This window comes from Chamaea fasciata, unplaced genomic scaffold (genome assembly GCF_029207755.1).
Source record: "Chamaea fasciata isolate MVZ Bird 193981 ecotype frontalis unplaced genomic scaffold, bChaFas1.0.hap1 SCAF_6, whole genome shotgun sequence".
In the NCBI taxonomy this organism is placed as follows: Eukaryota; Metazoa; Chordata; class Aves; order Passeriformes; family Sylviidae; genus Chamaea; species Chamaea fasciata.
The window spans coordinates 22,713,023-22,725,184 of NW_027094091.1; the positions used below are offsets into that span (position 1 = coordinate 22,713,023).

General features: G+C 40.0%; 1 protein-coding gene across 1 annotated transcript in view; it reads right to left on the reverse strand.

Annotated features, from left to right (window-relative positions):
* Positions 1-366: 366 nt before the first annotated feature.
* SMIM14 (small integral membrane protein 14) overlaps positions 367-12,162 on the reverse strand; it is a 40,550-nt gene continuing 28,754 nt past the window's right edge. The window contains exons 4-5 of the mRNA XM_066185633.1: positions 5,245-5,393; positions 367-4,712 (exon numbers count right to left, since the gene is read on the reverse strand). Of these exons, the coding sequence (XP_066041730.1) occupies positions 4,680-4,712; positions 5,245-5,393 (182 nt within the window). The 3' untranslated portion in view covers positions 367-4,679. The remainder of the gene's footprint in view (positions 4,713-5,244; positions 5,394-12,162) is intronic.

The window sequence follows — 12,162 nt, forward strand, 5'->3', positions numbered from 1 at the left end:
TCCAGAGAAGTGTGCTGCACTTCATGGGAACAGTGAGGAATCAGCAGGTCTCTCCTACTCCTACGCACCATCTTAGAGCCATTGCAGCATCTTCCTTCCTCCGAGCAGCTCTGGGTCCAACACTGCCAACATCTCCAAGTAGAAAACAGATTGCAAATCCTGAAGTAGTAGGATTTGATCTAAAACAAAGTAACACAATCAGCATATTTGTCAGTAGTTTTCTTACTGTATTATTTCTAACTTTCTACATTTGCCTGCGAAGAGCAAAAGGCAGAGGCATCCATGCTGGTCATCAAAGTATCTTAAACCTTGGAAACTGCTTTTTGTTCATTCTGTCTTGCTTGAGATACATACAGTAGACAAGTGTCCATTAGAAAAGTTAGATTTTATGTTTTAAAAGTTACACAGGTGACACACTATTTTTACTGATGCTTATTTTTAGATGATTTCAAATTACCTTAGAAACTGATAGGTTGGTGCAGTCCTATATCATATATAAAAACTAAAAGACAAAGACAAAAGTTTACTAATGATTTCTATTTATTAAGTCAATAAAAAGTGCATAGTATAAGCCCTTTATCCCAATCCAAGTATTCAGTAAAAGATTACTAGGAAACTGCAAATGGCACAGATGATTTTTTGTTTGGCATAATTCAGATATTTTAAACCACCGATTTACATTAAGTACACGACATTATCACTCTTCCTTTTTCTGTCATGGATATTACAAGGCTAAGTGATCTGCAGACAGTGCATGAGTACATATGATTTCTCATTTCAGAGTATAGTAATTGTGTTAAGCAGACTCTAAAAATACTATTGTTTTAACGAAGTTAAGGTATAATTGTAAATTTCCCTCCATATTTCCCAAGTTGCTACAACTTGCATCTCTTACTAACCAAGCGTAAAACCATCATTACAGAACTGATCATATCCTGGAGCTTTGCATACCACTAATCTCTTCCACACTTCCCAAAATTTACCATAAACATCTGTAACCATGATACAATTATTTAATCACAAATTACATCACTAAAGACCAGATTTCTGCCACCCTTACTAAAGCTGCTACTAGTACATTATCTCAGAGTAGTTCCACAAACTTCAGTGCAACTACTTGATGAGTAAGGCACTATTTAACACAAGTAAGAGTGGCAAAATACAGTCCTATGGTAGTTACTTTTATTTTAATTAAGAGTGCTGATCTGAAGTTTAGATCTTGGGAGAGTGTATTTGAATTAAAAAGGCATACATTTTGATGTGGGATAGTGGCCTGGCTCTTTAGTAAAACATTTTACAATAAAATATTTCCAATGTTTTTTTTTTCTTTTACATAGAAAATTTAAAATAGCAATTTACATGAGGAAAGCATACACGTATAAAATGACTGGAACAATTAGAGGAATTTCAAGCAATACATTTCATTTGAAGGTAAACCACAACATTCCTCTGAACAGAAAGTTCATTTGCCAAGACTCTTAGAGCTGGGTGCACGTGGTAAGTTTTATAAATACATAAACAGACATTTAAGTGAGACTGATCCTCACAAGTAAGGAGCATCTGTAAATCTCACCAACTCCCAATAGGATGAGGAGTAGTGCTGTCTGAACAGAAGCCTGTTTCAGGCTTTTTAATCAATTGGAAGCTTGTTTTATGCCTCCAACAGTGAAGAATTCTGGCCAAAAATCCTTGGAGAAAAAAGGTCAGTCTGGGAGATTATCTATGTTTCCTTGTGGGTTCAACAAAATGATACTGTATTACTTGTTCTGAACAGTATCCCAAACATAAATGTACATGGAAGGCAAAAAGCAAGCACTGGCAGAGTGCTTGTCCCAGTGACATCTTTACACAGTGTTTGTGGCCTATACATTATTAGACATAATGAGACAGATTCTCTCAGCTTCTCCCCTGCAGGTTCATTGCTTCACCTGGCACTGCACTGATGTCACTAGGAGCACCTGGCCCAACCTTCTTTTTTTTTTTCTTTTCTAAAAATGCTCTTATGCTTGGGATCACACTATTCCATAGAAATTCAACTGTCAATTACATCAAATTACAGAAGCCCTTCTTCAGGTCTACACTGTACCTTTACAAGACAGCTTAGCTGGCTCACCATTTACCCTGAAGAGCAAAACCCTGCCTCTGTAAACCGTGGGATCTGATGTAAGATTTTTGTTAGAGCCCTGTTGGGGGTTAGGTTTCTTTCCTTTTGTTCCTTTTTACTTAGGGAATCTTTTTCCCATAAGTTGCTAGGAAACACTAACAACTGGGTACTTAAGAAAAACGAAAGAAATGGCCAAGCTCAGGGCATGAAGGGCATCTGGTTCCACTTCTGTTATCTGGGAGTTTCTCTCCAAGGGGCAGAGATGCCGGAGAATTGGGCAGGTGAAGGACGGGGCTGGGGCAGCGGCTGGGCTCTCTCTGGGCTCTGGAGGAGGACGAGGACGGTCGCAGCTGCTGCTTGGGGAAGGGAACTCGCGGCTGCCGCCGGAGCCCAGCCCAGAGCTGCTGCTTCTGCCGTGGGATGAGCCTCTGCTTGTGAGAGCAGCCACTGAGCTGGGACCTTACTAACACCCACCTCACTAAAAGAGGGACTTTTCACCAACTGCTCAGGTGCCCGGGATCCCCTCCCTGCCCTGCTGGGACCCGAGCTGCTGCTGCCCCGCCCCCGCTGCTTCTTTGGCACTGCTCTGAGTTTTTACTGCCCTGTAGCCCTGCACCCCCTGCCTGCTGAGACATCCTGCTGGCCCAGCTTGGTGCTTCCAACAGTCCTGCCGGGGCACCAGGATCGGCTGTCCCAGGGTTTGTGAAGCAAAGCCTCTCCTCCGTCCCTCCCCATCTCGGCCCAGCCGCCATTACCGCGAGCTCCCCGAGCCCGCACCACAGCGCCCCCTGCAGCCGCGGGGGAATCACCGCACCCGCCCTGCCCGCCGGGAGCCAGCAGCGCCCCTGGCGGCTGTGACCGGAACTGCACCGAAGGGGAAAGCGCTGCAGCCGAGAAGGCCGGCACTGGGTTCCTGGTGCTCTTTGTTAATGCCAGAGGTGGTGTAGGTTGTTGGCTTTATTAGACACACTAGTAAAGAACTGTTATTCCTATTCTCATATCTTTGCCTGAGAGCCCCTTAATTTTAAAATCATAACAATAATTCAGAGCAAAGGGGTTTACATTTTCCATTACAAGGGAGGCTCCTGCCTTTCTTAGCAGACACCTGTTTTTCAAACCAAGGACAAGCCCATTAATACAAACCTTTTTGAATTTTAACAGTTAGTTCCTTCAGCTCCATAACTAAAGTCCTCATGAAATAAAGGTTTGTAGAGTAAGGCTTAGAATTTCCATACGTCTGTTCTACTGACATTTAAGGAAAGAAGTTTTATGTTGGTAACATAAAAATGTTCTTACATTATTCTGATCAATTTTTCAATTTGAACAAGAAAATATACAGTGCTGCTTTTCTGTACATCTTTAAAATGTTCTTAAATTAATGTACATAAAAAAGTAATTCCCATTTGCCATAATGGGAGATGTGCACAGTTGTGTGCACAGCCACACATACACACACTTAAACATACCACACATACACACAAATACCAGAGGGAAGAGACATGCCATATGTAGTCACCTGCAAGTTGTTACTCTACAATTACAACTAGTAGATAAAGATGAAATGTTAAGAATTGCTGATAACATACAGGTGAAAAATTTTGAATAATTCAGTACATTGTATACCAAAAGTTGGTAACTGTGGTAACTTCTTGGTATGATTTCATCCTGTCCAATATACATTACATCATGGCTAAAAACTTGTTACGGTACCAATTATGAAAAGACTATACCAGGACATAAAATTCTACCAAGTTCTTCTTACTAAATTTCTCTTTTGATAAAATCTATAAGGAAATACACCTGGGTTTAGAGTATGTTTTTTTGACAATGTATTGATAAGACACACAATTTATGAATGAAAATGGTTAAATTAACTTTTTGGTGGTATAATCTTTTCTGTAATCTAAAGTTCTCAATATATAGATCAAAGCTTTGACAGTGGCAATTGCCACATTCACTTATGTGTGTACACACACACAGTTTAATTCCAGTGGACAATCCATGCTTTTGCCAGCAAACTTGAAAACTGTGTTAGTGGTCCAAAGACCAGAATAAAAGCTGCTCTGAAACCAGGGCAAATATAAGAAAATTTCAATTTTTCAGCACATAACTAAGTTAAATTCCAACCATAATATAACTCTCAAAAGCATACTGGAGAAGAAATATGAATTAATCTCAAGAAAGGTCAGTAACCTTCCATTCTTCTAGATGGGACTGGGATTTTCTTTTTCTTTTGACGCATATCAGAAATCACGGCAAAGAAATTAGGATCACTGTAATAGAAAGAGACTGAGTGGAATGTCCACAGTAACAGTAACAACCAAAAAACCCCTGCAATGCCTTACCATTATTCGGATTACAATCTTATAGGAATTGTAATAACATATGAAGCAGAAATTAACTTAAAATTGAAGTTGCTAAAAGCAGTTCATGAAGATTACTGCTGAAAGATAACTCTGCTCTAGATAAATGAGAAAGGGAAACCATATTGAGTGGGGTTTAGGAGTAATCTGGTCACTTCGTTCATTTGGTCGTGCAAGGTTTTAGCTGCTGAACTTTTCCAATACTGAATGCTCTAGTCCACTGGTGGGGCTGGTGGTTCTTGTCCCTTGGGAGAAGAAAGGAGGAAAGGGAAAGAAAAAAACAGGTACAGAATTAGAAACAGTGCTTCACATAGGAGGATTTAGCAATAGAAGAACTCAGAAGTATTACACTGTGTTATCTTTCATCGTTTTTCAATATGTCTTAAAAGATTTATAGTAAATGAGCATCAAAAAACTATACTTTTTCCTGTATTAATTGAGGTTTTTCCATGATCCCACATCTAGCACAAAGATCACCCTTCTCAAAGTATCATGCTGTAAATTTGTTTACTGACTTCTCTTAAAGCTGTGCTTGTCCCCTCTCATCTAAGAAGGCAGGAGGCAATTTCAGCCAGGGACAGACAGTGTTCAGAGGGCACTGCACCTGCTCCATCCCACAGCAGGCCTCACACTTAGCCTTCATTATTCCTTTCACTTTGGTTTAACTCATTTTAATTTAAAATGGGAAAAAAATTACTTTGAGACAGTGTGTATTAAACCAAAATAGATTTAAGCTATTACAGAATCTCCCTGCAGGGCACTTGACGATGCACTTACGTTGTGTTGGCTGGTTGCCTTTCCGGCTGTGTTTGATCCTCTTAGATTACTGGGTCTCAGTAAGAACAAGACAAGTGCAATCACCACCCAGGCCATCATTATCATGGCAAAGCTGATGCCATTGTCACCGGAGGAGTTTGGTCCTGGCACTACAGATGAAGAAAACTCAGGTTATAACAGAATAACAGTAGAGTTCTTTTCCCCAGGTGAAAACAAAAATGCAATCTCAGAAAAAAAATCCCTGAAATATTTTTCAATTGAGTGTTCTGATTAGTCCCTCGTTTTGGCTTTGAGACAGTAATACTGGTTTTTTGTCACATTTCTTATCCATTTCAAAAGAGAATTATCTATTTCATAGTATTTCACTAGCATTCTCAGAATTATCATGAATATTTCTTAGTTTATATTAACTCCTAGTGAACTGGAGATGATAAATACACTCTTCACATTTAAGAAATCAAACTTGATTTTTAAGAAATCAAACTTGATGCAAAATATATTTATGTAGGAAAATCCCCCATATGTATGTTGGTCTTTGGTTTTTTTTTGCCTCAAACAAATAAAACAATAAGACTAAACTGATGAAAGTTTAGGCTCCATTGTTAGGCCCCACACAGAGAACATGCTAATTCTAGCACGAAGGGAGCAAACCAACAGCAATTAATTTCTTGACTCTAAGTTATTTCTTGAGGATTTGTTTGAAGGTGCTCAGTGTCAATATGCCAGATCTCCATGACTGATCATCCAGGTCTGCTAGCAACATATCTGGCAGGAGGTGAAAAAATGCTGCAGAGATACATTCCAAAGTGAAGCCCAGGAAGACAATACAAAAATTTTACACCAAATTTCTGTACAGAGTACCTGAAACATCAACATGTGGAAATAAATTTAAGAAAATACCTTCAGGCTGGAAACAGGTGGTTTATCTGGATCGTGAAAGTCTCCCAAATACCTGCACATTTTAAAACAACTTTTCTCCTCTGAAACACAATTTCAAGTAATCAAACAGTAACTAATCTTGTCAGCTGAAGTGTAAACCCATGTATAGCTAATTACCTGTGGTAGTTACTCAAATCCATTTATCATAGTATCTTAAGGCCTAACATCTTCATTAACGATCTAGATGATCAACTGATACACAGCAATTAGTTCAAAGGTATAATGAATAACTTTCAGAAACAGAAGAGCTATTCTACTTTATTACTCAAGATGAAAATTTTAACATCCAGAAAACTCCACAGAGATACATCTGTCATATTTTCAAGTTGTCTTATGTGGATCACCTGATTATGGAGTCATGTCTGGATTCACTATTGGTTGGGTTGTTCTTATTTAACATTTACTTGATAGCTTATACCCTGCTGGAATAATTTCCTTGAAGGTTAATGCTGATACCACAGAACCACCCTGATCACCGTAATCCTGGGTAGAATTGCTAACAGAGGCTCTTCCATGGAAAAGGTTTATTCATAACACAGCAGAGGGGCCCAGAAGGGAGGCTGACAGCTATGCCATTCTCCACACTGCTGCGCTGGGAGTAAGGCTTCATAGGTCGGGGCTGTTGGACTGATGTCCTTTACTGACACCACAAGCACTCAAAAAATGTCAAAGAAGAAAAAACCACATGCATTTATAGAAGTTCATGCTTCTCACAGCACAAACACCACCACTACCATGTATGAGCAAATGAAGCTGCTTTAGACTTTTAAATGACCAAAATATAGACATTTCAAAACTCAAGAAGCTGCTGATGCAGAGGAATTTTATGATTAGAATTATATGCAATTACAAGAGAGAATTCTTTTGAAAATCTGAGTGAATAAAGGGCTTTGTATATAAGGAGATAGCATAGTGCATAGAAAACAAATAAGAATACTACAGCCTTTAATTCACTAAACTCTTATACACTTGATTTTGAAAGCCTATGGAATTGTGAAGGTAAGAATTCAGACTTTCAGTTTTGTTGACCAAAATATTATTATTATCAACAGCACATATCAATATTTTAAATTGTGGAAAATCTTTATATATACAGTCCAGGAGACCAGCATATAATTTGGCATGAAAAGAACAACTGCTGTATTTTGAGGCTTTCAGACAACATTAATAGCCACTCTGAAACTACGTTCAACAACAAGCAAGAAGGCCTTAGGTACCTGCTTTGGCAAATATTTCTGGGAGAAGACTGAAAATTGAGATGATTTGTTATTCAGGATTCCCCATACAGTGCAGAGAAACAGACTAGTCTGACTGCCTTCTGGAATTTTTGCTGAACATTAGTGCATTTAGGGTCTGTGGTGGTTAAGCAAAAGTTGGGTTATGCCAATGATGCCAGATCAGGTCATGCTACAGGTCAGGGAAGGGAGCAGGAGGGACCACAGAGGGAAACCACAGGCATTCATTGCAAGACACAGTTTCTTCCAGCCAGCGTTGTAATACAGCTCTGATGGAACCAAACGTGCTGAAAGATGTTCTGAACTAACTGGCCCTTTACTACCTACTCAAGGCGTGCCAGACACTCAGACAGACACAATGATGTTTACACTTTCCAAGAACCATTAAATCCACATCTCTCACAAATGACCTTGTGCTTTAATAAGGATGTGAGATACTTCAGAATACATTACTTTAACCTCTTAGAGGAAACAGGATAAGCAAAATTGCACATAGCTGGGGTTGAATCCAACTTTTCAAAGCTTTGTATCACAAATTAAGCAAACAGAAAGTTATTTCAGCTACTGGAAGTTGTTATATGTAGGAGACAACAATCTTGCTACAAAGATCTTAATCCCTGACATCACAAAATAATCAGATAAAACCAGCTTATGGATAAAGAACAGTTGAGTGAAGGTGCAACCAAACAGGATGGAATTCATGATGACAGGCAGAAGAAAAAAAATCTTGTTTTGAAAAGTTCGCAGTGCCTTTATCTGTAACTGGTATTCTTTTGCCAGTAATTTAGAAGTGAAGTTTTGATTCCTTGAAGAAAAAAGGTTATCCTCTAAGAGCACCTGTGAATGGTATTTTCTAGTATTTTCAGATGGATAGAAGATTGTCCTGGTCTGAGATGAATGTTCCTGCCACCACTCATTTTGATGGATGGATCTGGTTATTAATCTCCAGTGCTCCAGAGACACCAACTAGTACAGAATTTAACAGCACATATTCCCATGTCACTGAGAGACATGACACACAGTCTCTAACCTACCTTTCCATGCAACACAGAATCCAGCCCAAGGTCTTTATTTTCAGAGTATCTGGTCCCCTGGGTTTGGCAAACATATATATCCACTCACTTTTGAATGATGCCTGTGAGCAGTTCTGGCCCTGTTACCTGTTCTGGTCCTGGATTTTTTTTTTTTTTTTTTTTTTTTTTTTAACAGCATGGCTGAACTATCTCTCTGCAGGAAAAAGCTTTATGAGGAGCTGCTCTGAGATTGTGGGATTAACTCCCATGGGAGTTAGTGACTACGGTGAGTCCTATCTGCTGCTCCATGTACAGTTATGAGATACAGTTTTTGGACTTGCTTTTTCCTAGAGAAGCAGAGACTAGGCCACACAAACTAGTCTTCTCTCAGAAAGACATGGGAAGTAGAAAAAGAAAAACACCTTTGTGACAGATGTTTGCAGATTCATTTGAGCTTCTAGAAGGCAAAGCTATTGAAGTTACGAGTTTGGTAAGAAAGTTTTAAAGATTAAAAAGGTCAACCAAATCCTGATTGTGCAACTGAAATCTCAAGCATACAATATTAAAACTATTAAGTGCCCGTGTTAAATACTCTTACATGAACTTAGTTCTCTTAAACTGCAGTTTTTCCTTCAGAGTGAGGCTGTACTCTAAAGAAAGAGAATTTTCAGTTCTTTCACTGTAGAGGAGTATTCCATGTATTTTGTCTGCCCTCTCATGGTAGAAATATCTTCTTTTGGAGTACAAACAGATCTGCCTTGGTAAAACTGTTAAACAACTATATGCAGAAAGGCAAAAGCATGCTCTCTGACTTTTATCTTCTTTTCAGGGTGCATTAACCCTTGCTTGTTCCGTGAGGGAAAGGCATAAAACTGCATGAAGAGAGGTATTTTAGAAATTAATCATCAGGGAAGACAAAGAGCCGATGGGACCTTCGGCAGATAATACCTGCAAGGTGACACTTTCAACGGCAAGGAAAAAGAAGCCAAAGAAAGCCAAAACGGACTTGAGCAGCAGAGGAAGGGAGAAGGGAATTCCCAGAAAAGGGAGGGAACAATTGGCAGACATTTCAAGCTGTTAAGTGAGGCTGCTATGACTGCCCTGGATGGGTACAACTCAAAATGAATCACAGCTACGTATTCATCTTAAATTGCATAAAAATTTGGAAGTAGAGTAGACAACATTTGAGATAGTCATCTCTGACCACATTACAACCTAGCAGAGCACTGAGAATAGTGGTGAAAATATGAATGTGGTAAATTGAGGTCACAACATCTGGGAATTGCTAGAACACAGAGAAAGAACTCAGGCAGTAGCTACTCATTTCCTCTGACACGGAAGGCTGACTGTGAAGGATCATGAGCCATCAGAGCAGATCAGTACCAGCTGGGATCCTCCCTAGGCTGGATGAAACCGCTGATGTTGCAACTGCCACATGTCAGAGAATGTCCATGCTCCACTCCCATTAGACAGAATTCAGAAAAGAATTACTGCTCTTATTCCTCATTTCAAGGGAAATTCTAAGATCTTCTGATTTGCTGAGCATTAGCAATCCCAACAGAGTATTTAAAGTGCTGCCTATTCAAAACTTACAGCCTCTTCTTTTCTGCAAGGCAGCCACTGAAACTGAGGGAACAGTCATCAGACTTTGACACATACTTTAATGTCACGCAGATATTCTGTTGGAGAACCAGCAGATGAACAGCCATCAAGGAGAGAGCCCCAATGCTTGTTGAAGTGGTGCTCCTATCTTCCTGTACCTAAATCCAAAAGCATTGGTCCTGACCCTGGCAGGAAACTCTGCAGGGAAGTCACTTTGACATAAGGGTGCCAACAACTATAAGTAAGAATTTATAGATAATAACACAAAAAAGTGAATGAGGAAGAGCTGGTACTACTGCCTTGATATGACTCCAAAAAACCAAAAAACAGAACTGAAATCAAGGGTTGAAAAAACAAAGCATGCTCAGGAAGAATCAACAGAGGGTGTTTCTGAAAATTTCCAGCTGGTAGCAGCAGCACAACACATGATGCTGCTGTGACATTGGCTGAACCCCAGCCCTGACGTCTCCCAAAACAAAACCACATTCATCTCATCAGTTATTCCACAGCCTTGCAACTTAAGAATCCGCGTATGACAACATTCCCAGCTGTGCCTCCAGAAGGAAGACAAAATTCCAGGAATGAGCGAAATTGGTAAGGAGTGAAACCAACTTGTTCATTTTGAGATTCTGAAATGAGGAATCAAAGTCAACAAATAACAGGAAATGGAGCTGTGGGACCTAGGGAAGAGGAGACCCACCTCAAACGTAAGCACATCACTGTACAGCTCATAAAAACAGGATGAAGCAATGGACAGAAGACTGGCCCAGAATTATTTTAGTATGCTTCTGAAAACATCTCTAGAAGTTCTCCAGGCTCAATCTGTTTATTTTTGCCTTTGATTCCCAGGGTCTTACAGCCTGGCACAAACACAGAAGCATCACAAAATAATGTGACAAATATGCAGGCCGTGTCATTGCATCAGCAGAAAAATACCTTTGCTAGAACTAAATTTAAGGCAATATAATAATATAGGATAAGATTTACTCTGTAATTTTTGCTTCAGTTTTTGAAACAAACCACTAGTTTGGAACAATTGCTGCCAAATTGCTTGCATCTGCACAGACAGTTATTGCAAGAATCTCAGAATGGAAAGCTATTTGTTGCAAACCATTCAAATCCCCACTGTACTATAGCTTGGTAACATTAAAGCTGCCCCACAAGCTTTGTGCCCACACATATCAGAACTTACTCATTTATACAGAATTTAGTCTAAAGGCTTCATAAATACTGATGACCCAAGACTCCCAAGGCATGAGTGAAAATGACCTACTATTGCTTGGTTCTGACTGTGGACTAGAGCTCCGAAAGCTCCACACCCTGTCTGTGACTCCTTCTAATATAGAAAATATTCTGTCTCCCATCATCTGCCTCTTTCCCTCTCCTATATGCCTGTGATTAAAAAAAACTACATAGAAGTCTAAGGTGTGGGAGACTAAAAAGCCTGCCCTTGGAACAGGTGTATTTGGAAGAGGAGGTGTGATGGAAGTCACAGAGAGCACAACTTGCAAAGCCCATAAGGAAAGAGTAAACCAGCAGCACTGTACAGCACTTGTGCACCACAACATCTTTTCCTCAGGGGTTATGTGGGACAGTTTTCCCCCTTCAGCCCAGCATGGCACTGAATCTGGGACTGTTTCACACTGGCAGAGACCAGTTCAAGTCTGAGCAGGATGACCATCTCTAAACAGGTTTTACAGGGGAATGAAGAGGGAGAAACATGAGGGTGAAGAAAGGCATACAGTCTCTCCAAGATGCTGGAAACCTTGCCTGCACTGCTCCTAGACCTGTCAAAGATACGGGCACCAGCAGCTCTTGCTTACAGGAACACTGCTCAGGTGCCTGCTGCTCCCTCAAAGCATTACAGCAGTTCTGATGTAAGCTGAGTGAGTTCACACGCTCACTAGGTAAAGTGATATATGAAAAACAGATCCACTTCACTTTTATTTATAAACAATTGACAACATTCCCTCTAGCTCACAGAAAGTGTCTCAGGGAGTGTCTCAATGCCTCAGGGCGTGCTTACATTATTGCATAGCCTCCACACAGCTATGCTTCACTGCTGATTCTGGTAAGGTTTGACTGACCTAGTACTGTTCACTGTTTGGGTGAGGTTTTTTTGATGCATT